This window comes from Phyllostomus discolor, chromosome 8, assembly GCF_004126475.2.
Source record: "Phyllostomus discolor isolate MPI-MPIP mPhyDis1 chromosome 8, mPhyDis1.pri.v3, whole genome shotgun sequence".
Taxonomy (NCBI): Eukaryota; Metazoa; Chordata; class Mammalia; order Chiroptera; family Phyllostomidae; genus Phyllostomus; species Phyllostomus discolor.
In genome coordinates, this window is record NC_040910.2 from 48,094,208 (window position 1) to 48,119,560 (window position 25,353).

The 25,353-nt window shown below is 52.1% G+C and overlaps 3 protein-coding genes across 4 annotated transcripts; 1 reads left to right on the top strand and 2 right to left on the bottom strand.

Annotated features, from left to right (window-relative positions):
• The first annotated feature begins 1,429 nt into the window (after positions 1–1,429).
• Positions 1,430–5,064, top strand: MVB12A (multivesicular body subunit 12A). Its single transcript, XM_028519935.2, has 9 exons — positions 1,430–1,606; positions 1,696–1,794; positions 1,927–2,023; positions 3,032–3,158; positions 3,521–3,640; positions 3,715–3,821; positions 4,073–4,134; positions 4,466–4,522; positions 4,694–5,064. Exons 1-9 carry the CDS (start codon positions 1,523–1,525, stop codon positions 4,754–4,756), a joined length of 816 nt encoding a protein of 271 aa, XP_028375736.1. The 5' UTR covers positions 1,430–1,522; the 3' UTR covers positions 4,757–5,064.
• Positions 5,065–8,039: 2,975 nt separating this feature from the next.
• On the bottom strand, positions 8,040–14,705 carry TMEM221 (transmembrane protein 221). 2 transcript variants are annotated; one of them, XM_036032533.1, is made up of 4 exons: positions 13,989–14,702; positions 12,847–12,932; positions 9,893–10,123; positions 8,040–9,237 (listed from the first exon to the last, which is right to left on the bottom strand). In XM_036032533.1, the coding sequence occupies exons 1-4, from the start codon at positions 14,306–14,308 to the stop codon at positions 9,176–9,178; spliced, it is 699 nt and encodes a 232-aa protein (XP_035888426.1). In that variant the 5' UTR covers positions 14,309–14,702; the 3' UTR covers positions 8,040–9,175. The 2 variants fall into 2 exon arrangements, with proteins under 2 accessions (XP_035888426.1, XP_028376748.1); XM_028520947.2 differs by having other exon boundaries at positions 8,040–10,123; positions 13,989–14,705.
• A 3,926-nt stretch (positions 14,706–18,631) lies between these two features.
• Positions 18,632–22,666, bottom strand: NXNL1 (nucleoredoxin like 1). Its single transcript, XM_028521363.2, has 2 exons — positions 22,244–22,666; positions 18,632–19,838 (listed from the first exon to the last, which is right to left on the bottom strand). Exons 1-2 carry the CDS (start codon positions 22,567–22,569, stop codon positions 19,508–19,510), a joined length of 657 nt encoding a protein of 218 aa, XP_028377164.1. The 5' UTR covers positions 22,570–22,666; the 3' UTR covers positions 18,632–19,507.
• Between the last annotated feature and the right edge of the window lie 2,687 nt (positions 22,667–25,353).

Sequence of the window (25,353 nt, forward strand, 5' to 3'; positions counted from 1 at the left end):
AGGGCTCTGAGCGTAAGTGCTCTGAGCTCCTCTAAGATTGGAAAACTGTAAATAAAAACCTCCTCCTCCATTAATTGTTGGTCATTCACCAAGGTGCAACGTGGATGGGCTCTTGTCTGCTCGCTTACAAATGCACAAACTTAAGAGAGTAATGTGTTGTTGAGACCGTCCAGATTGTATACATGACTGAACCCAGATCAGGTTTCTATATAAACTTTTAAGATCCTGGCAGGCAGTGTGGAGATCTACTCATCTCACAGTGGCCAAGTTCCCTGACTGACTCCTAACAATCTGGAGTGGATCCATCTCTACTTTACCTCTGTGTACAGCGGCCAGTTTCAGATTTCAGCTGGGAAGCTCCTGAGGTTTGGGACCAATGTTTTTCCTAAGCAGTGAGACTACGGGGTACTTCAAGGGGAACCCATGGTTTGTTCACTTCTGTATCTCATTCTTGCGTCATCTTTTCCAGGATGTTTCCTATGGGCATTGACTTTTGAATTTCATATAGTTTTCACATGTCACTAAATATTCTTTTTCTTTTTAAAAGTATTGATTTCGGGGAGAGAGGTATGGGGGAGAGAGGGAGAAAGAGAGATTGATTTGTAGTTCCATTTAATTGCGTTCATTAGTTGTTTTTTGTATGTGACCTGATGGGGGATGGAATCCACAACCTTGGCATTTCAGGACAACGTTCTAACCAACAGAGCTAATCCGGCCAGGGCTATGCTTTTGATTTCCCATCCCAATCATTTGTAAATATAAAAACCATTCTTACCTCACAGGTCATACAAACAAACAAACAAAACAAAAACAAAAACAAAAACAAAAACAGGCAGTGGGCCAACCCATAATATAAAAAACGGAAATATAGAAGAATAAATCATATTATATCACATGATATTCCTTAATTTTCCATATTTTCCCCGGGAGGTGAAAAAGCATGTTTCCATGTTAAACGCGTTTATATCTCATTTTAAACAACTAATTGTATTTCTGAATACGCCCTCAAGTTTTCATGGCTTATGGTGGTCCGTATTTCTCGTTAATTAAACTAATTGCTGCATAACCCATTAATTTTTCCTTTGATGTGACTTCCCAGAACTAGAATTGTGGGTTTCCCATATTTCTTCCTTAAATTTCCCTGGACACCCAGACCCTGTCTCTATAAATGCTGATGACGCAAGGGCTTCTGGGGAACGTAGTTCTGGCTTGTACCTAGCGAGTCCGCTGGCGCTGAGCCGAAACATTTCCAGCGGAAGTTGGAGGGCGTGAGAAGGAAGGCAGACGGTTTTCCGCAAACGTCTCAGCTCTAGGGTGCACCTGGACGACGCATGGGGGCTGTGACTCTGCGTCCCCGTGCGATTGGCCAGAGGCTCTCCGGGCACGCGCACAAGGCGCTTCATGAGCCACGCCCCTGACGGCTGTCTGGGAGTTGTAGTTCCGCCTCCTACCTTAACTCACCCGTCGAGCGGCAGCTTGGAAGCCTGAGGCATTCCACCGTCTTCGGTGCTTGGTTTCGAAGATGGATCCCGGGCCCGACGGGGCGCCGCTGGCTGGCCTGGCCTGGTCCTCGGCCTCGGCGCCCCCGCCACGGGGGTTCAGTGCGGTGAGCGGCACTGGGGGTCAAGGGTTGAACAGGGTCACTGGCGTCTGCGGAAAGGCAGGAGCCAGGCGCTGACCCACGTTCCACCGTAGATATCCTGCACAGTAGAGGGGGCGCCCGCCAGCTTCGGCAAGAGTTTCGCGCAGAAATCTGGCTACTTCCTGTGCCTCAGTACCTTGGGCAGCCTGGAGGTAAGGGGCGCCCACCTCAGGGAACCCTGGGATCCGCCACTCCTGTCCACTCGCGGGGTCCTACGCCAGGCCAGGCGCTCCGTCCCCGCCCCCTGGGTGACTCTTGCTGTGTTCTCCCCACCCAACCCCCAGAATCCGCAGGAGAACGTGGTGACCGATATCCAAGTCCTGGTGGACAAGAGCCCCCTCCCGCCGGGCTTCTCCCCGGTCTGCGACCCCCTGGACGCCAGTGAGCCCCGCGTCGGAAGCTGGGGGTGGGGAGAGCGTGCGCGTCCCTGCGGGGGGGGATCAGGGAGAGAGATGGAGGGGTGACAGGCACAAGATCTCTGAGCCTGGGCCACCCCCTCGATGCAATGTGTACTGACAGGGTTAGCTGAGGACTCGGAGCCGGAGCCGTGTTTCAGGGCGGGATGACAGGCCCTGCCCTGCGTAGAAATGTGCAATTGGCGGTCTCTGGCCTAGAGAAACAACAGCGACCTGTTTTATTGCTATTAGTGCTACACGTCTTCTTACACCGTAGCCAAGCTCTGAACCACGAGCAGTTCTCTCTCTCTCTTTTTTTTTGTTTCCAGGCTTTTGCACACTCCAATTCGTGTCCCACCCCCTCTTAGCTAATACTTGGCTCTCCCCACCCCTCCGTTTTGGTTCTTATAGCCTGGGAGCTGCCCTTCCAGCCCTGACCACCCTGCTTTCTAACCATCTGGCTCTCCCTACCTCCCACTGTGTCTTGTCACTTATATTTGATTCTCAGAGTATATCTATTGATACTGGAGTTAGCAAACTTTCTCTGTAAAGGGCCACACAGTAAATATTTTAGGCTTTGCAGGTCAGGTCTGTGGCAAATGTCTGTGGCATATTCTGTTTTGCTCCCACAACCCTTTGAAACTGTAAAACCGTAAAAAACCATCTGTAGGCCTCATGAACCCTACAAAAGCAGATGTTGGAGGCTGGGGGTGGAGGCTTGGCAGTTGAGTGAGGTGTGGCTCATAGGCACTCAGTTCTGTCTGATTCCACAGCTACTCTCCTCACTGTGGTGCACACGGATGAGCCCGCCTCAATGGCTCCTAAAGGTTGCATGGAGTTGCCTCCTGTGGCCGTATCATTCATGCTTTAACCATTGCCCTAGCACCGTGCAGGAGCCTGCCTTAAATAGTGCCCTGGTAGCCATCATCTTGGAGCCATCTTTGGGTCCCTTCCTTGCTTTTCCCTCTTCTCACTCTGCTCCGCCCACTCCCAGAGGCCTCTGTTTCCAAGAAGAAACGCATGTGTGTGAAGTTGGTGCCCCTGGGGGCCGCGGACACAGCTGTGTTTGACATCCGGCTGAGTGGGAAGACCAAGACAGTGCCTGGATACCTTCGAGTAGGGTAGGGCTTCCCCCAAGCCTCTGGCCTCTTCCCTTGCCCTCCAACTCCCATACATACGCTTTTGACCATCAGGGACGGCCCTGAGGCCTCCCGTCTCTTCTGCCACCCCTCTGTGCCTCAATTTCCACATGTCAGAATGAGGATAGCTGTACTAGTCTTGTAGGGCCGTCCTGAGGGATAAGTTGGCATGTCTGAAGAACACAGTGCAGTGATGGGACTTGGCAGTTGCTTCAGATGCAGGCTGAGATGCTGAAAGGAAAATTCCCCAAATGGCAGGGGTTCCTCCTTTCTTCTGGCAGCTGTTCTCAGCCCTTGCTGCACCTTGTGTCAGAATTCCCTCCCCCCTTTTGCCCCCCATCTAGGGACATGGGTGGCTTTGCCATCTGGTGCAAGAAGGCAAAGGCCCCTCGGCCAGTGCCCAAGCCCCGAGGTCTCAGCCGGGACATGCAGGGTCTCTCCCTGGACCCACCAGCCCAGCCCAGGTGAGTCCTTGGGCTTAGGGATGCGGGTGGTAATGGGGTATCAGGCCTGACCTGGGCTGGCCCTTTGCTACCAGCAAGGGACGCTTCCCGGAGGGGACCTTGTCAAGACTGGGCTCACGGGCCTCAACTCTGCGGAGGAGTGACTCCATCTATGAGGCCTCCAACCTCTACGGCATCTCAGGTGAGTGCAGGGTAGGAAACTGAGGCCTGAGGGTGGGGTGTGATTGGCCAAAGGTTTATATAGCCCAGAAGTGGTGGGGCCAAGGTTGGAACCATAGCTGGCTCCATCCCATTCTGTAAAGACTGGGCGGGGGGTAAGGGAGAGGGCTGGGTGTGCCTCTGGGGTGGGGTGGGCAGCACCCAGGCCCCAAGCACCCTGCTCCTCAGCTACTTACCTCCACCACCCACCACCCCACCTTGTGCTTTCCTCAGCCATGGATGGGGTTCCCTTCACACTGCACCCCCGATTTGAGGGCAAAGGCTGCGGCCCTCTGGTGAGTCTGCCCCAGGGAAGACTGGGCCATCTATCCCTGCCCCTCGCCTTTCTAGCTCGGGAACACAGGGACCATCAGCCATGCACCCAGCCCCCCAGCCCTGAGGCCACGTTCCTGGGTTGAGGGAGGCTGGAGAAAAAGGGGTGGGGGCTGGAGGGCCTCTCTCTGGAGTAGGGAGTCAGGAAGGACAGCTGGGTGCTGGTTGCTAGAGGCTGTGTCAGGAAAAGAGAGGGGATGTTCAGGCAGGTTGAGGGGGGCCCTCCTTGAAGATGAAGAAATGGGGGTTTCAGGTGGGGGCCGGGGCCCAAGATTGACCTGCCCTACCCACCAGGCCTTTTCTGCCTTTGCTGATCTTACCATCAAGTCACTGGCGGACATTGAAGAGGAGGTAGGTATGGGGCAGGTAGGAAGGGCGGGGGGTGCTGGGACCAGGCCCCCCAGCAGACCACCTCAGTTTTCCCTAACCACACCCCACCTCTCCAGGGCTGCAGGCTCTGTCCTCCGTTTCTCATGGCTCCCTCCACAGCCCCTCCCTCACTTTGTGCTCTCCCTCCCCCAGTACAACTACGGCTTCGTGGTGGAGAAGACAGCCGCTGCACGTCTGCCCCCCAGCGTGTCGTAGCCCCTTCACCATTCCAGGGAAGAGACCGCTGCCCCACGCCCCCCGGACTGGTGGCTCACCACTCTAGCCCATGTTGGGGACCTTGGCAGCACAGGGCACTCTGGACCCTCAGCCACGTGGGGAGCTGCCACCCTGGAGGAGGTTGACCTGGCTGCTTGGTGATGGGCCTCCTGCCCCAGTCCCTGTAGGGCAGGGGTGGGGCCTAGGTGGAAACCAGTGCCTTCAAGTCATTTGTGTCAAAACTCTGGTGCCCGGAGGCCACACAGCCGTCCCCTTGGCAATAAACACTGTGCTGTCTGTCATCTGGAGTCCTGACCCTGGCCCTGGGTGTGGCTTGTGGCCTTCGCCTTGTTCAAGCCGGGGCAGCCAGGCACCCAAAAGACAGGTGTAATCTTGGAGGGAAGGTTGTGCTGTTGCTACCGTCATTCCACAGAGTGGGAAACTGAGGCTCAGTGAGGGCCTGACCCAGGATTCTAGACCATAAAGAAGACCCTGCCCTACTCCCCTGTCCTTGCAAAACAGTAACAGTAGTAACAGCTACCGCTTATCCTAGGGACCATGTCCCCTGCAGTTGAGACAAGGTATCTCACTGAACCCTCCCACAGCCTGGTGGGAAGCCCCTGTTTGGTCATCACTTTACAGGTAGGGAAACTGAGGCAGAAGACTGCTAAGATCACAGCTGGGATTAGAACCCAGAGCCTGCTCTCAACCAGAAAGCTGTTCTATGCATCCCTCTCCCTCCACTGTGCTGTGGGTACAAATGGTCGACCCTAATTATCTGCACTAGTTCTGTTTCACAAAGTTGCGGCAAAAAATGGCATTAAGGAATACTGGATTCCTTGGGGAGACAGGTGGGTTTCTATGAGTTTTTGGTCACGTTTTTGTCGAGTGACCGATACATGACCTTGTTTTGTGTGTGTTTCAAGATGCCTTGTTTGTTGTATATGTACTGCTGCTTTATCAGCATTGACCTCACCCCCACAGCAGGTTAACTGACACCTGGACAAAGCTTATCCGACAGGTGTTTTCTCTGGAGGGCACATGGCAGCCTTCTGGAGCTTAGGGGCACCAGACAGAACCTCAGCACTAAGCTTTGGGGCCTTTTTTAAAGAGCGAAATGCCAAGGAAAAGCACAAAAATGTGAAACCCAGACTGTGGCAAGATTCGTTTACAGTCCGGGCGTGGAACAAGAAGGCAGACACCTTGTTCCACCTCCGCTGGGGACATGAGCCTCCTGGGACTCAGACTTCTCCCTGCTCCGTGCCTGTCCTCTGGTGACCATAAGATAAGCACCAGGGGCATGTGGATTTTTGGGTCACAAGTAAATTTTAACCGGTAAGAGATTTAGCAAATAGGAACCTGCAAATAATGAGGGTCAACTGCATGTGTGAAGTTAACTGCCCCAGGCTGGCTTTCTGCCACCTCTGTGCTTCTCTCGTCTGCTCTCGTCCATATCCCTGTAGCTCAGAAAGGCGAGGGCTTATTTCTTATCCATAACATCCCTGTGGCAGTGAGGCCGCAGACTCTGCTGGTTGGAGTTGTACAGAAATCCCCCTGAAGAGGCAGCCACCCTCTTGCCCTCACAGCAGGGACAGGCTCAGAAAAGTCTTACGTCGTTCAATGCCCTGGCTAGGAACGACCTTGTTCAAGTTTTGCTCACAGCTCATTGGCCAAAGTGGGCCCCACGGGGCCTGAAGGAACAAACCACCTGTCATGGCCTTGTGTCCAGCGGCACTGGCCCAGGAGTCTAAGGTGGGGGCACTGCCCTGCACGAGGGTCTGTGGGAAGGGGGTTCCCTGCTCTGTGGTCTGAGGAGAGGCGAAATTCTACTCTAGGGGTTTTGGGGGAGGCACACTTCTGCTCTGGAGTCTGAGGTGGGGACCAAGCATTGTTTTGGGGTCTGAAGCTCTGTAGTCTGAGGAAGAAGGCAGAGCCCTGCCCGGGGAGTCTAATGGGGGAGACTGCTCTCCTGGAGGAGGCGGGGAGAAGACCATGCAAAGGGTGCCCCTCCCCCACGCACTCCCCTGCCTTGAGAAAACTAGGCCTCGGGTGCTAAGATATCTCCCGCATCTCCCACTCCGGACTCTGCCAGCCCCTGCCAGGCCCCACCTGGGCTGCTCTGGCGCCGGCCTGGGAATTCAATCTGGTTGGAAAGCAAAGGCTGTTTGTTTGCCCTGGTCACCTTCTCAGCTACCTTGAAACCAGCCCTGGATCACTTTCCAGGGCAACCATGTATGACCGGGGCCCTTGGGTCCCCTGTGCTGGCCTCTGGTCTAACTGGGCCAGTTGTCATGTGATGCTGCAAAATGCCCACCATCTGAGCTCTGCGGGGCCTGGAACTTCACAGCATCCGAGAGGGCCCAGGGCCACCTCAACCCAAACCACCCCAGGCTGAGCTGACATAATTTCCGGTACAGAGGGAGCAAAGCCTCACTTTTCCTGCCTTGGGCTCGCCCTGGGTGCTGAGAGCCAGGCATCGCAGGAACCTGGGTACCGAGAGGGATGTTTCTGGGGAGACATGGTCACAGCTCCACTGCCAACTGGTGACCCTGAGCAGTGACTTAATCTTTATACTTCTAGAACATTTCATCACCCCAAAGGGAAACCCCATTAGCAGTCACTCCCCCAGCCCCTAGCAGCCACCAGTCTGCTTTCTGTCTCTGTGGAGTTGCCTGCTCTGGACGTGTCACCTAGAATCACAAGTATGCGGCCTCTTGTGTCTGGCTCTTTGCTCAGTGTGATGTCTCCAAGGTTCATCCACGTTGTAGCCTGTGTCAGCGCTTCATCACTTTTCATGGCTGAGCAATCTCCGTTCCACACTTCATCCATCCTATCAGCTCATGGGACAGTTTTGGTGATTGCAACCAGTGCTGCTGTGAGCATGCACATTGAAGGCTTTGTTTGAACACCTGTTTTCAATTCTTTCAGGCCTCCTTACATTTTGTACTCCCACCCAATCCTGGCCCTGGGGATGAAGCCGAGGGGTCCAGCCTCTAGTTCCCCTGACCAGTCCAGGAGACCCCTCGCCCCCGCGCTGGCAGCCAGCCGGGTCCTTCCTTCCCTCTTTCTTCTCTCCATCCTGCATCCCCAAGGCCTGCCCTGTTACAGGGGGTTCTCAGAAACTGGGGTCTCCAGTATTCCTCAGGCACCTACTCTGTCCCGGATCCCTATGTGATGGGGTTCTAGCCATTGCTACTATGTGGCCTCACCTCTTGGGCCTCAGTTTCCCCATCCACAAGTGGGGTTGTCCTGAAGAATAACTGGAGACAGGAAAGCACCTGGCCCCTGCCTCCAATATCCAGCATGCAATAAAGACGTGACACTTATGCTTATTTTATCCTCTTTGTTGATAGTCATCACGTGTGCTGAGAGTGCGTGCTCACTGGCACCCGTTATCAGGTGCCCCGTGGATGCTCACTTGGCCACATTCCACTGGTGAGGAGGAAGTCTGCAGCTTCCTGGGAACCCAGGGAAACAGCCAAGGCTGGTGGGACACCCAGGCCTGTGATCAGTGGGGTCTCTTCCTGGGGTCCGGCTTGAGAACAAGGCCTCCCTGCCGGGTGTTGTCCCTTCTCTGCCCATTGGGAAGGGTCCTGAGGAGCTTCCTTTGCTGTGGTTGAGCCTCCTCTGCTCCTTGGGCCCTAGAGTCCCCATGTGACTCAGGAAGGGTCAGGCTGGAAGACTTCTGGGGACATCCATACATTTGGGGTAGGGGCCAGGTACGAGGCTGTCCCCACACCCAGTGAAACTTACATGCACGAAGATTTGTGGGAGATGGTTCCCAGGAGGGTCTACAAGGGGCAAATCCCATCTCTCATTCCCACCTCCCCACCTTCACTGTTGCCACTCTGCCCCTTACCCCAAACCTGGGCTTGGCCACAAAGCACATTCGGGTGTGGCTCAAGTGACGTGGAGACAGTGAGGGTCAGAGTTTACTTCCTGGTCCTGGAAGAGAAGACGGGAGTGGAGCCAGGGCCTCTGGAGACTCCTAGGGCTCCGAGTCATCCATTCCAGGCACTGTCAGTTCCATGTCAGAGTCCCAGAAACTGGCCATCAACCCATCTTTCCCAACGACCGAGTGCCTCGACTGAGAGCATCACAGGCTGACACACACAGATGACCTACTGTGCTCAGACCTCTGGAATGGATTGTACAGAGTCTCATGGGAGCCCTAGGCAGAGGGACTGATTCTGGCCCCATTTTACAGACAAGGAAACTGAGACACAGAATGGTAAAGCCCTCCGCCACAGACCCACAGCCAGGAGCTGGGCGCAGTCCTTTAGGGGTGTTGTAGACCTGGGCTGCTCTGAGCTCTGCACACAGAGGTTTCAAAGGCTCACAGACCGGAAGGAGTTGCAGAGACTTGCACTGTCAGCAGCATTGGGGTTACAGGACCCAGGTTCGAATCCTGGCTGATGCTCAGTACTGGCCGGGGGACCCCTGGTGAGTCACTGCCCCTCTCTGGGCCTCGGTTTCCTCATCTGTAAAATGGATGAGGACATTTAGAGAGCCACTGCCTAAGCCCCACCCTGGCTTCCTTCCTATCACAGAACCTCATCTCTCTACTCAGCTACATTTCTCAGCCTCCCCTGTAGTAAGATGTGGCCATGTGACTGTTCTGGTCAGTGAGGTATAAGCAGAAAGGACCCAAGGCCTCCCAGGAAGACTTCCAAAAGATGCTGAGCCAGCCTTGGCTTCTATCTTTCTGAGTAAGAACATGAGGCTGGAGCCTGGAAGCTGTATTGTGCCATGAGGCAAACTTGAGGACAAAAGCCAGGGATGCTGTGAACTGAAAGATAAATCAAGTTGTACTGCTACTGTGGCTGATCCTGGATATATCTCTACAGAGTGCTCTTTCTGCTGCCTGACACCAGCTCTCTATCCCTGATCCCTGATTTCATACCAGTGTGGAGTCTTTCCCCGAACCCCCTGGCTTGTGGCCCAGCATGCTGCGCATCTCATGGGTGACCCCTTCCCAGTGTCCTCCACCAGCCAACAGTGTCCGGTGCATGCGGGATACAGGCAGGCTGCTCTCCCAGCCCCCACCCACAGCTGCAGGTGCTGAGGCAGTGACTGAGGGTCTGAGGGGGTCCCCAGGTTCTGGGCAGAATGAGTAGGGAGTTTGATGGTGGGTACCCTGCTGGGGTGGAGCCCCGGGTCTGGCCTTGGAGACTTCAGCAGAGCGGACAGGGTCGTCTTCAAAATGCGGTGGGGACAACTCATGGAGGCCACGGCGGGTGGCCCGGGCGGCCCGGAGCAGAGTGTGGGTCAGCATGGCCACCAAGGCCAGGGCACCCAAGCCGAGGATGGAGGCGGCTGCTGCTCCTGCCTCGATCTCGAAGAGCAGCAGGACGTAGATGGACAGTGCTGGGAAAGGAAATGTTTCCATTTATTCAGTCAATAAATATTTGCTCTCTGAGCCATGGAGAGCAAATATTTGCTTTCTGAAGAGAGGGGCAGTCACTCAAAACTGACCAACAGGGTAGACACATGGATGAACTCATCTGGTCCTCTCTCAACTCATGCCAGACTTCCCGAATCCCTGTGACTGGCCTTGAGGGAATCAGAGCTGCTACTCCCCTGTTTGCTGGTCTGAACAAGGCAGTTGGTGACCCAACCTTGAGGACCTGTAGTGGCTCCCTGTCACCCTGTCCAGCATCCGTTGGCACGATTCTTTATTGTGAGGACTATTCCATGCACTGTAGGACATTTACCAGGGTCTACCTCCTCCCACCCTGTTGTGACAACCAAAAATGTCTCCAGGTATTGCCAAATATTCCCCGGGATGTAGAATCAGCCCCCATTGAGAACTGCCAGTCCAGTGTCTCCCCTTAACCCAGAGGGGCTGGTCTAGGAACTCTGACCCACCCCTATGGCATCAGTGAGGTGTTTAGTCCTGGGCTTGACCAATCAGAACATTGCTTCTCTAGTTTCAGTGATTGGTGCAAGACTTTCACGTGACCCCAAGCTCAGCCAATTAGAGTCAGTAATAAGACTTTCTCTTGGGTCAGGAGGACCCAGAAATTTCTTACTGCAGCGCCCCCCCCCCCCCGCCCCCCCCTCGGGGAAACTTGTAAGAGAGAAGCCCAGGGCTGATAGAGGACTTCTTGGCACTTTGTGGGGTGTTTCTGTGACTTCTCTGGCTCTTCACTTTTGCTTTTGAAGATATCATATTGCATCCTATATGGCATATTAAAGTGAGGCCAAGGAATTTTTGCTGTAAACATTTTTTTTCAAATTATAAGAGAAAATTTATATAGAAAGTCAGAGTTAGAAAAGGTGAGCCAGCTGGGCTGTGTGGGTTCAGGAAATAAGTTAGAGACAAAACAAGGGAACTTAGAGCTTAGAAAAAAGAAAGCCAGAGCCCTGGCTGGTGTAGCTCAGTGTATTATTGAGTGCTGGCCTGTGACCAATAAGTTGACAGTTCAATTCCCGGTCAGGGCACATGCCTGGGTAGGAGGCCAGGTCCCCAGTTGGGGTGCAAGTTAGAGGCAACTGATTGATGTTTCTCTCCCTTTCCTTCTCCCTCCCTACCCCTCTCTCTAAAAAATAAATGAATAAAAAAACCACAAAAACGCAGAGCGAATGTGCCTGGGGAAGGAGAGAGGGGAAGGCCCAAGTGTGCTCGAGAGAAAGAAAGAGGGCACCACTCTAAACATTTCTGAAAAGGTCTTTATAATTATTCTTTTGTCTGTGGTTAGCAACAAGATTGGCTGGACATGCTGGGGAATTCTTGCCAAGTGAGTTCACCTAACCTCAAAAAGAATCTAAATGGGAGCTGAATGAATTCTTAATTTAATGCCTAATGAAACTGACATAGTTACCTTTTTTCCCCTTTGTGAGTCTTCTAGAATTTTAGAATGAGGATACTGGATTCTCTAAGTCTCCAACATTTTTGTTGGCTCATGAAAAGACTGGAGGCTGTAGGCATTTTGTCAAAAGCACTTAGGGATACAGGCATCTTTCTCAGGGGCAGCAGGTGAAGAGGTGAAGCAAGAGGCATTTCCAATGGCCTCATTTGACCACCTGGATTCAGTCACATCCAAGACCAACAAAGCCTGATCTTTTCAGATACAGGAGTCACCCCATCCACTTAAAAAAAAAAAAACCCAACCCCACATCTGGAGCATTTTATTAAGTCAAAAATTACTCAGAGTTCCCTGTACTTTATATACAAATTCCCACAATGAGCCCTAAGCTCACATCTCATAAATACATGTTTTAAATATATCTTGTAAACTTCTGTTTCCCTATTGTGGGACCAAGAAAAAAAATCCCCTGGGGATTTGATGGCAAATCCCGTTTTTCATTCAGCTGAATATTTTTTCCCAGTAGAACAGCAGGTCTGTGTGTAACTCCGCATGGAGTCTGCAGACCGTCAACATATTTTTCAACATTGCAACAAAATATAAGATGTCAGGAATCTCTTTAAAGAAGCTTGATGATTTTATGCCTTTACCAGCAGGTGTGGGTGAGAAAACATTGATCTAAGAAAAGTTACTACAAGTCAGGGAAGAGAAGAGAGGGCGGTGTGTCCTTGGGCGCCCAGCTGATTATTTTTACTCAGCTTCTTGGTTGGGGATTTAAAATTGCATTTCTGGTTTATAAAGCATGCTCCCCCGCCCCCCACCAGCCTTTAAGTCATTCTTGAGCTGGAAGTTCTGATTATTTGTAACTAAAACAATTTTTGCAACCTCTGAAACACTATCTCCAGAAATCACCAAGGACACAGAAAATTTTGTTCAAACCAAACGTAGAACACTGACGAATCAGAAGTGTTCTGAAGACAAGGACCATTTACAAATCCCCCTGCCCCCACTGGAGCCAGATGCTATCTTCAGGCTTTACCGAGATTAACTCAAAATCCCCTTAGCAATTCCCTAAACTAATGAATTGCTATCATCCAATTGTACTGATGAGGAAACTGAGGCACAGAAGAATTTTCTCAAGGTCCCAGAGCGAGAAAGTATCAGAACCAAGAGCCAAACACAGGCAGGGTGGCTCCGAAGTAGACCCCAGTTATGGGACCATTACCCCTGGCCACCCCAACTCAAGACCCTACACCCCATGTCCTATCCCCCAGTACGCACCTGCTAAGTAGACGGAGACCCCACAGCAGAAGAGGCCAAGGGTGATATGTCTGAAAAGGCGGCCTTCGTAGAAATAACTGTCAGACCTGGGAGGGAGGGAGGGCGGCAGGAAGAAAGGGCTCAGGAGGTGGAGCTGGTTGGGGAAGGCCGGGGAGGGAGGGATGGCCGGCTTTGGGGGAAACGAGATCTGTGTGAGGATCCATCCATCCATCTGTCCATCCTTCCAAGTGAATATTCACTACCATTTACTGTCTGTTCATCCCCATTGATTATTCAACCACCTGGCTATCCGCTCATGTAACCATGCCTTATGAGTCCATCCATCCATTAATCCATGCCATTCATCATCCATCCACCATCCATCACCCACCAACCCTAACCCTAACCCATCCGTCCATCCACCCTGCATCTCCCATTCACCATCCATGGATCCACCGAACCATCTGTCTGTCCATTCGTCCATCCCTCACTCACCACCCATCCATCCATCACCCACCCCCTTCCTCCATAACCCATCCGTATACATCATCCATTCAAACACTGAACACTCACTCACAAAGCAGCTATTATCTACCTGCACTTGTTAGCCACCTAACTTCCATTACTTTACAAACCAAGAGTTTATTTGGGAGATGAAGAAACTGAAGTTAACTTGCTACCAATGGTGATAGGAACAAACTCCCAAAAGCTGGCACTGCGGACCTACTTTTGAGACCAGCACCAGGCTCTGTGAGTCTGCAGTGGGCAGTCTCTGAAAGCCGCCATCATCACTCATCTCCCACCGGTACAATGGAAGTGGCCTCCTCTCTGGTCTTCCTGCACTTAGGGCTTAATGTTCCCTAAACGACAAGCACTTTCAACACTAGAGCTAGCTGACCCTGGGCCCTATCTACCCCTCAGTTGCCACATATGTAAAATGGGTGGTTGGGGGTTCGCAGCAGTAGTTGGCAGCTGCTGTAAACTTTCAACTAATATAGAATGGAGGAAGGGAGGCGGGAATGGAAAAAAGGCAGGAGGCAGGGAGAGATGATAAAGGAATGGGGTAAGGGAGGGAAACTCTCCCCCAACCTGAGGCCCAGAGTGGCAGTGGCTCTCTTGGGCTTGCCCAGCCCGGGGCCGGGTGGAGGGGCCAGTCCTCCTACCTGCCGGGGCCGGGCCCCCTGGCCAGCTCCGCACCCAGGTGGCCGCAGAGCGCAGCAAGCAGCAGGCAGGTGAGGCCCAGCACCAAGGTGAGCGCGGCGAGCGCGGCGGCCAGCGGCAGCAGCGCCCCGGCTGCGTCCTCAGGCAGCCCCGGGCCCTCGCCCAGCTCCGGACCCAGCCCATCCGCGCGCAGCCCCCGCAGCTCCGCGCGGCCCGCCTGCAGCTGGAACAGCAGTTGCGCGCCCAGCACCGCCAAGACAGCCGCCGCGACGCCCAGCAGGCACATTGCGACCAGCACCCGGCCGCCGTATGAGCGGGCCATGGCCGGGGTCCTGCGAGCCTGGGGGCAGTCGAGGAGTCAGAGGTTTTCCCGGGCAGTGGAGCTGGGAGTAGCGGGGATCCAGGAGGGGGCGGGGTCGCAGAGGTGTCTGAAAGTTGGAGGGGCTTCAGGGGCTTCGGGGTACTCGTCGCAATCCGGACACAGAAGCTCCGCGTAAACTTCGGACGCTCTTTCCTCCTCCCTCCGAGGACCCTGCGGGCGCCCCCTCCCGGCCTCAGGTGCTGGTGGGGAAGGGCCGGCGAGGGGCCGGGCCAAGAAGGGCGGGGCGGCCCCAGGAGGGGCAAAGGGCGCTATGGTCCCACCCAGGGACCCCTAAAGGTCCCTAAACTCATTAAGTACCGCCCCCTCCCCCGCCGCGTGCACCGGCCTGAGCACCTGTTTTATTGTTTCTGTTTTTTAAAGAAACTTTAACAAATTTTTAAATAATTCACCTTGATACTTAGTCTCTACCTGCGGATCTCTAGCAGCAATTATTTGTGATTTCCTGTTTGCTCACTTTCTTTCAAGGCTTTGCAAAAGGGTCTCCTCCTTGGCCTGGCCCTCCTGGATCCTCCCCTCCAACGGGCGCCCCAGCCCTTTGCTACTAGGTTTAGTTCCAACCACGGCACTTCTTCTTTTTTAAAAAAAAATATTTCATTTATTTATTTTTAGAGAGAGGAGAAGGGAGGGAGAAAGAACGGCAGAGAAACATCAATGTGTGGTTGCCTCTCGCACGCCCCCTACTGGGGACCTGGCCCACAACCCAGGCATGCGTCCTGACTGGGACTGGAACAGCAATCCTTTGCTTTGCATCCCAGGTGCTCAATCCACTGAGCCACACCAGCCAGGGCACTGCACTAATTTTGCTACTTAAAAAAATTTTTTAAATGGAGGTGAAATTTACCTGACATAAAATTCCCCTTTGTAAAGCAAACAATTCAACAGCATATGGTGCAAGCATCAACCCTCTTTTTTTTTGAGCCAATTGGTATAAAGACAAGGAGGCTAACTTGAAATAGGGTTGTTATTATTTTTTTGCTCCATGCTTATCATTTTCCTATAAGATAAATCTGTAACTGTAAAGTATTTAGGTTGGTTACACAAACCACATGGGGCAAAGTAGGGAATTTTGATCTTATTTATTTACTTTTAGAGAACAGGGAAGGGAGGGAGGAAGAGAGGAAGAGAAACACTGATGTGAGAGACACATCTATGGGTTGCCTCTCACCCACCCCCCACTGGGGACCTGGTCTGCAGCCCAGGCATGCGGCCTGACTGGGAATCAAACTGGTGAACTCTTGGTTCACAGGCCAGCACTCAATCAACTGAGCCACACCAGCCAGGGCCCATCACCTCTATCTTGTTCCAGAATATTCTCATCACCCCAAAAGAAGACCCCATCCCCACAAGCATACACTCTCCATCTTGTCCCCCAGCTCCTGGCAGCCACTAGTCTGCTTTCTCTCTGCATTTATTGCTTGTTCCGGGCGTTTCATATCAATGGAATCACCCCCAACATGGCCTTTTCCGTCTGGCTTCCTTCACTCAGCAGAGGTTTTGAGGTTCATCCACGTTGTAGCTTGTGTCAGTGCTTCATTCATTTTTACAGCTGACACTGCTTCATTGTATGGATGGACCACACGGTACTTACACATTCACCCTCTGAAGGACACTTGGGTTGTTATCACCTTTTGGCGATTGTGACCCGTGCTGCTATGAACAAATGTGAACAGTGATTTGAGCCCCCGTTTTCATCTATTTTTGGTATGTACCAGGAGTGGAGTGGCTGGGTGAGACTCACTCTATATTTAACTCGCTGAGGAGCTGGCAGACTGCCTTCCACAGTGGCTGCGCGATTTTACATTCCCACTAGCAGTGCACAGGCGCTCCAATTTCCTTCATTTCCCTGCCAATGCTTGTTATTTTGTTTTTTGATCATGGTCATCCTCTTGCTGTGAGGTGGTAGCTCACAGCAGTTTGATTTGCATTCCCCTGGAGGCTTCTAATGGTGAGCATCTCTTCATGGGCTTGTTGGCCATTTAGGTATCTTTTTTTGAGAGATGTCTGTTCATATTCTTTGCTTATTTTTGAATCTGATTGTTTGTCTTGTTTCCCCAAGCACTTTGCATCCTGCAGTTAGTTCCCCAATGTCGGTGACCTCCTGTTGGGGCAGTGCAGCAGGACAGCGGGATGTCTGCCCAGGTGTCCACCAATGTGTTTTCTTAGTGTCTCAGACTGCACCTGGCACACCACAAACCCTCAATAAATGCTTGCTGCACCCATGAATGAATGAATGGCCTGGTACTCCTGCTCTGGAATTCTTGCAAAGTGTGAAATATCATATCCAGAAATGGTTTCACAGGTAACACATACCTGACAGATCCAGAATAGCATGAATGAGTCAGCCTGGCCTGCAAGCAGGGCCTCGCCTTAGTGCATTCGGGCCTGAAAGACGGCATAGTCAGCACCTGGGCTTTGCAGGTGAGGAAGCGTAGGCACAGAGAGGTGTACTGACTCCCTAGGTCACACAGCTTAACACGGGCAGGGTGGTATTTGAACCCAGTGGCATGGCTCTGATGCATTGCTCTCTACAATTTATTTATTTATTTATTTATTTATTTCTCTATACAGTTTTAGAGACACACTAGTTTTGAATTTCCAGGTTTCTTTTCTGATTTTGGGGATCTTCTGGGAAGAGTGTAAGGGTCCTGAGCCCTCAGCCTAGTGTCTTATAGATAAAATGACCTTGGGGGAAACTAAGGGGTGACCCTACAGCTCCAAGTGGCCTCCTCCTTTGCTGTGTGACTTTAGGCAAGCCCCCTAGCTTCCCTGGGCTTCCTCGCTTGTAACAAAAATCAGTTCATTCATTCATTCATTCATTCATCTACTAGGCTTCAGCCCAACACACCCAGCCTCTTTCATTAGCAAAGGTAAGAAAACATCCCAAATTGAGGTGGCTGCGGCTCAGTGACTCATTTGGAACAAAGCCCCAGCTCTGTTCCTGGTGTTGGAGAGACACAGATGTAAGATAGTTACACTATTCACCTGACAGACATTGAGGGGAAGCCCACATGGTACTGGTTCTAGGCTCTGGAGACCCAGTGGTAACTAAGGCAGTCTCAGCTTGCCCTTCTGGGGCTCATGGCCTGGTGGCGAAGTAGAAACACAAGCTCAACCAGACAAGTAAAGAGACAAGTACCACACTGTCTTAGATTTCACCATTGTTTATTAGGGACTGGGGGGAGGGATGTTCACAGATGCCAAGACTCTGCCCTTCCCTTTGTGTGGGGGTGACTTTCTAGTTGGTGTGTCTGGCTTCAATTTGGAAAGTTAACCCTGCAGGTGGAGACACTCCATGAGTGACACTCGGGGAGATTTCGTCTGCTTGGCCAGGTGCCAGCTGTGCCTTCCTCACCACAGCCAGGACAGGTAGAGGTGGGGATGGGGGGTCACAACTCCTGTTTACTGAGAAGGATGAGACTCAGGGAGGGTCAGTGATTTGTCCACATCACACAGCCCCTGTCTCACTGCCCAGGTGGGGAAGGCTGGCCACTGCGTGTGGTGGGAATAATAGTAAAGATATTAATGGGTCACATGTCCTGCGGTTTACCCAGGGAGGATATTTTAAAACTTTTTCTTCCCAACAACTTGTTAGGTATTACTGAAGAGCCATTATCACGCAGGGTCTAATGCACAGGTGGGCTTACTGAGGTCCACAAATTAAAAACTGGCTGGAACCTGAGTCAGGTGGTATTACTGACTGATTCTCAATGCCCCCACCTGGAGACTGGGGATTGGGGGTGAGCATCAAATGAGGCGCTGGCCAGCCAGGCATCAGGCCTGGAGCAGCATCTCCTCACCTCTTCCAGAGATCGGTGTAGTGGGGTCCGACCTGCGGCATGTGGCCAGGACAGCGATGAATGCGGCCCAATACAAAATAGTAAATTTACTTAAAACCTTTTTTTTTCTGCATCAGTTTTAATTAGTGTTTGTGTGTTTAGTGTGTGGCCCAGAGAACCAAAAGGTGGCACACCCCTGGTTGGCTCCGCTCCCTAGACCACGCCTCACCATCCCGCCTTTAGGCGGCGCCAGAGGCAAAGGGAAGAGGTTCCTGGCGCGGAGACAGCTCCGGCTCAGGCTTCTGGGCTGCCCCGCCAGAGAGCACCTGGCCTTAGAGTCACTTCCCAGAAGAAAGAAAAGGAGGCTTAGAAAGGGGAGGTGACTGTCCTCCGTCACACAGCCAGGAAGTGGTTCCAAGGCTGGAGTTCGTTTTGTTTTGTTTTATTTTGTTTTGTCTTAATCGATTTTAGAGAAAGAGAGAGAGGAAGAGGAACATCATTTGCTAATCCACTTATTCATGCATTCGTTGTTTGGAGTTTTGATTTTTGATCTCTCTATTCTGCCACCTCTTCGGGAATACACAGGATTCACCAGGGATGAGGCAATTCCTGGCCTTGGGTGGCGGTCCTTGACCCCAGCATCCACGGCTCTAAGTTTTGAAACACATCCCGTATAAACTCTGAAGGATCGTTGTAATCTTGTGCATGAAATGTATGGAAAGCTCTTTATTGTAAGAGGGGCTGATCATTCACAGCACGGTTATTCGATTTTATTTGCATTTTCCCAGTTTGGAACCAGTTACCATTCCACCTCACCCAGGTCTTAAAAATATTTCTGGAGGCCCTGGCCAGAAGGCTCAGACGCGCGCCTGGAGGACCAGGGCAGGCCCTGGGTCCGCCCCCTATTGGGTGAGGGCATCTCACTGAGGGACCCCTGCTGCACCCTAGGCCCCACCCTTCACCTGCGGGGCGAGGCCTGGGGGGTTAGAACAGATTTCTCCAGTTCCCGCCCCTGTTCTCCCAGGAGTTTCATCAAAACCCCGTCCCATCCAGGGGTTGGGCCTCAGACCCTTCCCACTCCTGGCCGTTCGCCGTTTCCCGCATCCGGGGAAACTCGAAACAGCTCTTCCACTGCCCCGCCCCACCCGCCTCCTCGCTCTGGCGGGAACTCCGAGTGGTCGGTCCCCTCGCTGCCCCTCCCCTGCAACCCCGGGGTGGGGGGCTCATCTTTGATTCACTTGCGCCTGCCAGCCCTCCGTCTTGTGGGGCTCAGAATGGCCCCCGCCCCGGCCGGCCACCAAGTGGGAAAGGGCGCAACCATAGACCCGCCCCCCCCAGTCCAGCTGTTCTCTCCCACCCGGGGTCAGAACAGTTCCCCTGCCCCGCCTGCCGCTTCGACCTCCGCCCGGGGCTCCACCCCTCCACCCCGGCCTGGTGCGCCCCGCGCCGCGCGTTCCACGCGGTACTTGCGGCGGCGCAGCGGCTCGGTGAGGCTGCGCGGCGCTGGGTCGTCCAGGTCCTCGGGCTGCAGGAAGCTGCGGTCCAGCACCTCGGCCGCCTCCTGCCAGTTGGCGAAGCAGGCGGGGCCCAGGCGCCGGATCTCGTCGGCCCCGTCGAGCGTGAGCACGTCCCCGCTCGGCTTGAGCACGACGACGGCCGGGAGCCGCTCTACGGAGAACTGGCGTCCGAGGTCCCTGCGGGGCAGGCAGGCCGGCCAGTGACTCCGAGCAGGGGAGCCCCACATCCCTTTATCTAGTACTTACCGGGGGCTGGGCGATGGCGAAACCCAGGCACCGGGGCTGCCTGGGCCACACCGGACTCGCTCCCGTCTCAGGGCCTTTACACAGGTCTGCGCCCTCTACCCAGGCACTCTCCCCAGACCTCTGTCCATGGAGGCCCAACCTCAGAAAGCAACACCTCCCTCTCCCTCTGCTGTCTGGTGCCTCTCATCATCCAACACGTTACATAGTTTATTTCTCCCATTTCTACCGCAATAGAATCACGAGGGCATGCATTTTTGTTTTCATTCATTAGTGTTCCCAGTGTCTGAAACAGTGTTGGACACAGAGCAGGCGCTCTGGAAATGTGTGGGATGAATGAATGAATGTTGAGAATGCCATCAGGAAATCTGGGTAAGGGGCTGGTGGTTAGGGAGGGCCTCGCTGAGAAGGTGACCTTTGACCTGAGATCTGCAGGAGGAGGAGGGGCAAACGGGGGAAGGGTGTCTCAGGCAGAGGGCCTGGCCGACGCTAAGGCTCTGAGGTGGGAGAGACTGGTGTGCTGATTTGATCCCAAAGGCCCCCCTGGGGGCGCAGCGGAGGAGAGTTTAAATGTTCTTCACAGTATGAGGAGGGAGCCAGTGAGAAGCCCCAGGAGACCCAGGACCAAGCTCCCTGTCTAGGCCAGAATCCCTCACAGTCATCACAGAGTAAAGGGAGCTGCCGGACTGGGCCAACCACCCACGGTTCTTCATTTCCACCCACTTGTTCCTGGGTGGCCCTTTGTCACACAGAGAGCACATGATGCTTGCAAAACCCCACTGGAGTGGGTTTCCAAGCTCAGCAGATAAAAATACAGGACATCAAAAAAACAAAACAAAACAGGACATCCAGTTAAATTTGAATCTCATATAAACAAATACATTTTAGTATAAATATGCCCCATGTAATGTGTGGGGCAAACTCATACTAAAACATTATTCATAGTTTGTGTGAAATTTGTATTCTACTGGACATCCTTTATTTTATCTGGCAGTCCTGTGGGTAGGTGCGGGTGGAAGGCGGGTACTGGGTCACTTTCTTCAGATACCAGCTGGGTGAGTGTGTTGCTGAGAGAATGGTGCCCTGGCATCTCTGCCTTCGGAGGGCAATGTTGCCAGTTCTGGGCACAGAACTCCCTCAGCTGCAGAGGGCAGTGTGGGGGAGGAGCCAGTGTCCAGGCTTTGATAATCCTGGGTGGGAATGAAGGTCTCCATGACCAGCTGCCATTGTGTAGCAAAATAAATGAAGTCAGAAAAATGTTGTGAAGCCTGCAACTCACTTTCAGACAGTTCAAGACAAACCCCTCACACGTGCAGATAAAGAAAACAGGGCAAAATGTTAACAATGGCCATGGATTTCCTTGTGTGCTTCTTCCAACTTTGATATCTTTGAAGTTTTTCATAATAAAAAGTTGGGGTTTAAAAAGAATGAAAGGCTTACTGCAGAAAAGGGAGAAGTTCTAAAATAGCCACAAACTAAAACACCGTTTTTTGGGCTGCTCCTTGTAAAACTTGATTCCAACCACCTCTCAGCTCCAGCACCCTCCACAGCTGCCAGCTATGCTGGGGATCACGTCCGCATTCATTAAGGTGGCATTTGGGACCTGCTGACATGGCACCTGCTGACCTCGCACACCTGGAATTACTTACAGTTCCCAAAATTGGTTGTCCTTCTATCCTTTGTGCTGTGCCATACCCTCTGCCTAGAAACTCTCCTCTTTCCTCATGCTTCATCCTCCCATTCCCAATCCTTAGGGGTCTCTCTTTAAAGTCATTTCCTTCACCCTGGCTGGTGTGGCTCGGTAGTTTGAATGTTGGTCTGGGAACCCAAAGGCCGCTGGTTTGATTCCCAGTCAGGGCACATCCCTGGGTTGCAGGCTAGGTCCCAATTGATGTATCTCTCACACATCAATGTATCAGCGTTTCTCTCCTCTTTCTCCCTCCCTTCCCCTCTCTCTAAAAAGAAATAAAACATTTTAAAAAAGCCATTTCCTCCGATGAGCACCTCCTGGGCCCCCAAATCTCAGCAAGTTTCCCCTTTTACATCTCTGCATGGCACCCCCCTTGGTCCTCCAGAACAGTACTGCAGTTTACTATTGTATATTTGCATCTTTGTTTCATGTCTGTCCCCCTCTTAGGTTTTAAGCTCCCTGGGGGCTGGATGGACACAAACAGGCACATGCACTCCCCTATGTTCTCCTCAGTTCTCAGTATGTGGACTGGCATATAGGGGCTGCTCAACTCCAGATGGACCAGATGTGTCCATAAACTGATACTTCACTCTCAGCAGCAAGAGCCCCTCCTCCAGGAAATCCTCCCTGACCTCCCCTCCCACCTCACCTCCTCAGGTCATCCTCAAAGGGCAGGAAGAGCCACTTCTTGGGCATATCCCTGAGAAACAGATCCTGTTGTTCCTCCGTGGTGTCCTGAGACACATACACCAGGGCCAGCTGGGCTGCCCGCAGCACGTAGAACTCATCCGTGAGCTGAATGAAGAAGTCCCTCAGGACAGGTGCAAAGGCCTGGCACTGGGGGCATGACCCAGCACCGAAGAATAGCAGCACCAGTCGGTTGTCCAGCCTGCGGCTGAGCTCTGCCTCCGTATCCAGCTCGTCCTGGTCACTGTTGTTTCGGATCAGGACTCGACCAGAGAACAGGGAGGCCATGGCAGCCCTGGCTAGGGGCTGGGGAAGAGGTGGAGGGACCTAATGTGGCCCTGGGCTTGCTGGCTGGCTGCTGCACCACGATTAGGAATCTTTAGGAGGTCAGTTTAGGGCCTTACTAATCTGCCTAAAGCACAGCCCGATGCTGACCTAATTCTGCAGAGCCTCCCAGGGCAGCTGGCAGCTTCCTGTGGGCCCCTTCTTCAGAGACGGTTGCAAATGCATTAAAAAATCTGCATAGGATTGCAAAGGAAACCCATCAGACTGAGACACAGGTGCAAAAACTTTTTATTATGTGATTTAAAAATCCCTGCTTTTTCATGAACACATTAAGTGATCCCAGTTCACGAGGGCTCTGCTAAGTACCACAGTTTCCAAGTCGAGGTGAGCACAGTGGTATTTGGAAACGTCTGCCGTGACCAGGATGTGATATGAATTGCCTTCGATTTTCACGGGTGAAAGAGTCACAAGACCGGCCTATGCCTGCTTTGACAGGACATAAGAGGACATGCTAAGTTACAGTGAGAAGTTAATGAAAATAAAGATGAATTCTGTCCAGACAGCCCACCTTAAGGTCCCTCGGTATGCAAAGTGGAAAATCACTGCCACAGTATCTTGTAGCCCCCTCCCATCAGGAGATGGAAACTAGTTTCCTTCTCCCTGATTTGCCCTGACCCACAGGTTGTGGCAGAATGCAGGATAAGCCTTACCTTGCCTCCCACCACCTGTGTCTTGGAATACTTGGTCCAGATGCCCCAACTGTTAGAGAGGATAAGGGTCTCAGGGTCTGGGAGTTCTAAATATTACTAAATGTTATCATTAAAAAATTTTTAAAGATTTTATTTATTTTTAGAGGGAGGAAAAGGAAGGGAGATAGAGAAGGAGAGAAACATCCATGTATCGGAGAAACATCAGTCAGTTGCCTCTCACATGCCCCCAACCTAGGACCTGGCCTGCAACCCAGGCATGTGCCCTGACCAGGAATGGAATGGGCGATCCTTGCTTTTCTGGATGACGCCCCAACCCACTGAGCAACACCAGTCAGGGCTTCATTTCTTTCTTTCTTTCTTTCTTTTTTAAAGATTTTATTTATTTTTAGAGAGAGGGGAAGGGAGGGAGAAAGAGAACGAGAGAAACATTGATGTAAGAGAGAAACATCCATCTGTTGCCTCTTGTAGGCTCCCTTTTGGGGGACAGAACCCTCACAGGCCAGGCCTGTGCTCTGACTGGGAACTGAACTGGTGACCTTTCACTTAACAGAACCACGCCCAACCAACTGAGCCACACTGGTTGATTCCGTTTTTGTTTGTTTGTTTTTTACTTTTAGAGAGAAGGGAAGGGAGGAAGAAAGAGAGGGAGAGAAACATGCCCCAACTGGGGCCTGGCCAACATGCTAACCAACTGAGCTGCTCAGCCAGGGCACTAAATGTTACTCTTGCTAAATGTTAACATGTAGCACAGTATTTTGTAGACCAGCTGGGAACAGGATGAACTTGACAGGAACCCAATGAGATAAATGTAGCCAACTGCAAAGGAAAAAGAAAATGTATAATTAACCAAATAGTATATATAAACAATGGCTAAGGTCTTTTGGGGAAACAGAGCTTCGGATTTGAATAGCCTGCTGCTTTCCTTGGTGCAAGTAAATGAAACAGTCTGCCTGCCACAACCATGTCTCCTTGAATAAAGCACCCCCAAACTGTGAGCCCCTTGAGTTCCAGTAACACAAGGAAGATGATGTAGCCCAGAGGTTGACAAGCCTTTTTTGTAAAGGAGCAGGTGGTAAATATTTCTGGCTTTGTGGGGCACCAGTTTCTGTTGCAACTTTAAATTCTCCACTGTTGTGCAAAGTGGCTTCAGACAATATGTAAATGAACTTATATGTCTGGATTCCAATAAAGCACTTTATGGATGTCAAAATTAGAACTTCAGAGGATTTTCACATGTCATGAAGTATTAGTCTTTTGACTTTTTTAAACCATTAAGAACTATAAAAACTGCCCTACCTGGTGTGGCTCAGTGGATTGAGTGCTGGTCTGTGAATGAAAGGGTTGCCAGTTCAATTCCCAGTCAGGGCACATGCCTGGGTTGCAGGCCAGGTCCCCGGTGGGGGGCACGTGAGAGGCAACCACACATGGATGTTTCTCTTCCCTCTATTTCACTCTCCCTTCCCCTCTCTCTAAAAACAAACAAACAAACAAACAAACAAAATCTTTTTTAAAAAGGAATGTAAAAACCATCCTTAGCTGATGACAATGAGTTGGATTTGGCCTGTGAGTGGAAGTTTGCCAGACTCCTTTTCTAACCTATGGGATGAGAGGCCACAGGGAGAACCAGCTGCCCAACCAACAGTCAGCACCACTGGCCACACATGTCATCCTGTAGCCTCGCCACTCCAGAGTGACTGAGTCCAGTGAGACCAGGAGAGGGACTGACTGCTCAGGCCACCCTTGGGAGCCTGAGAAATAGTTGATGGCTGTTGTATTGAGGCAGGTTAGTAAGAAGCTGGGAACCAACCTTGGCAAGTAGAATGAGGGAAACACGGTTAAACAAGACTGAGCAATTAACAGCCAGCTAATAAACTGCAAGATCTTATCTTCCTGAACCAAGGACACTTAGGAGCAAATTCTTTGTATCTCTTCTCCCCAGGCAGAGAGTGAGTAGCTTCATCCTAGTCAAGGAGTTAGATGACAGACCCAGTTGGTACCATTAATGTCAGCCAGACTCCAGAGCAAATGAAGCCGAGAATCAGTAACAACAATGGACAAATAGAGCCAGACAAGTGTA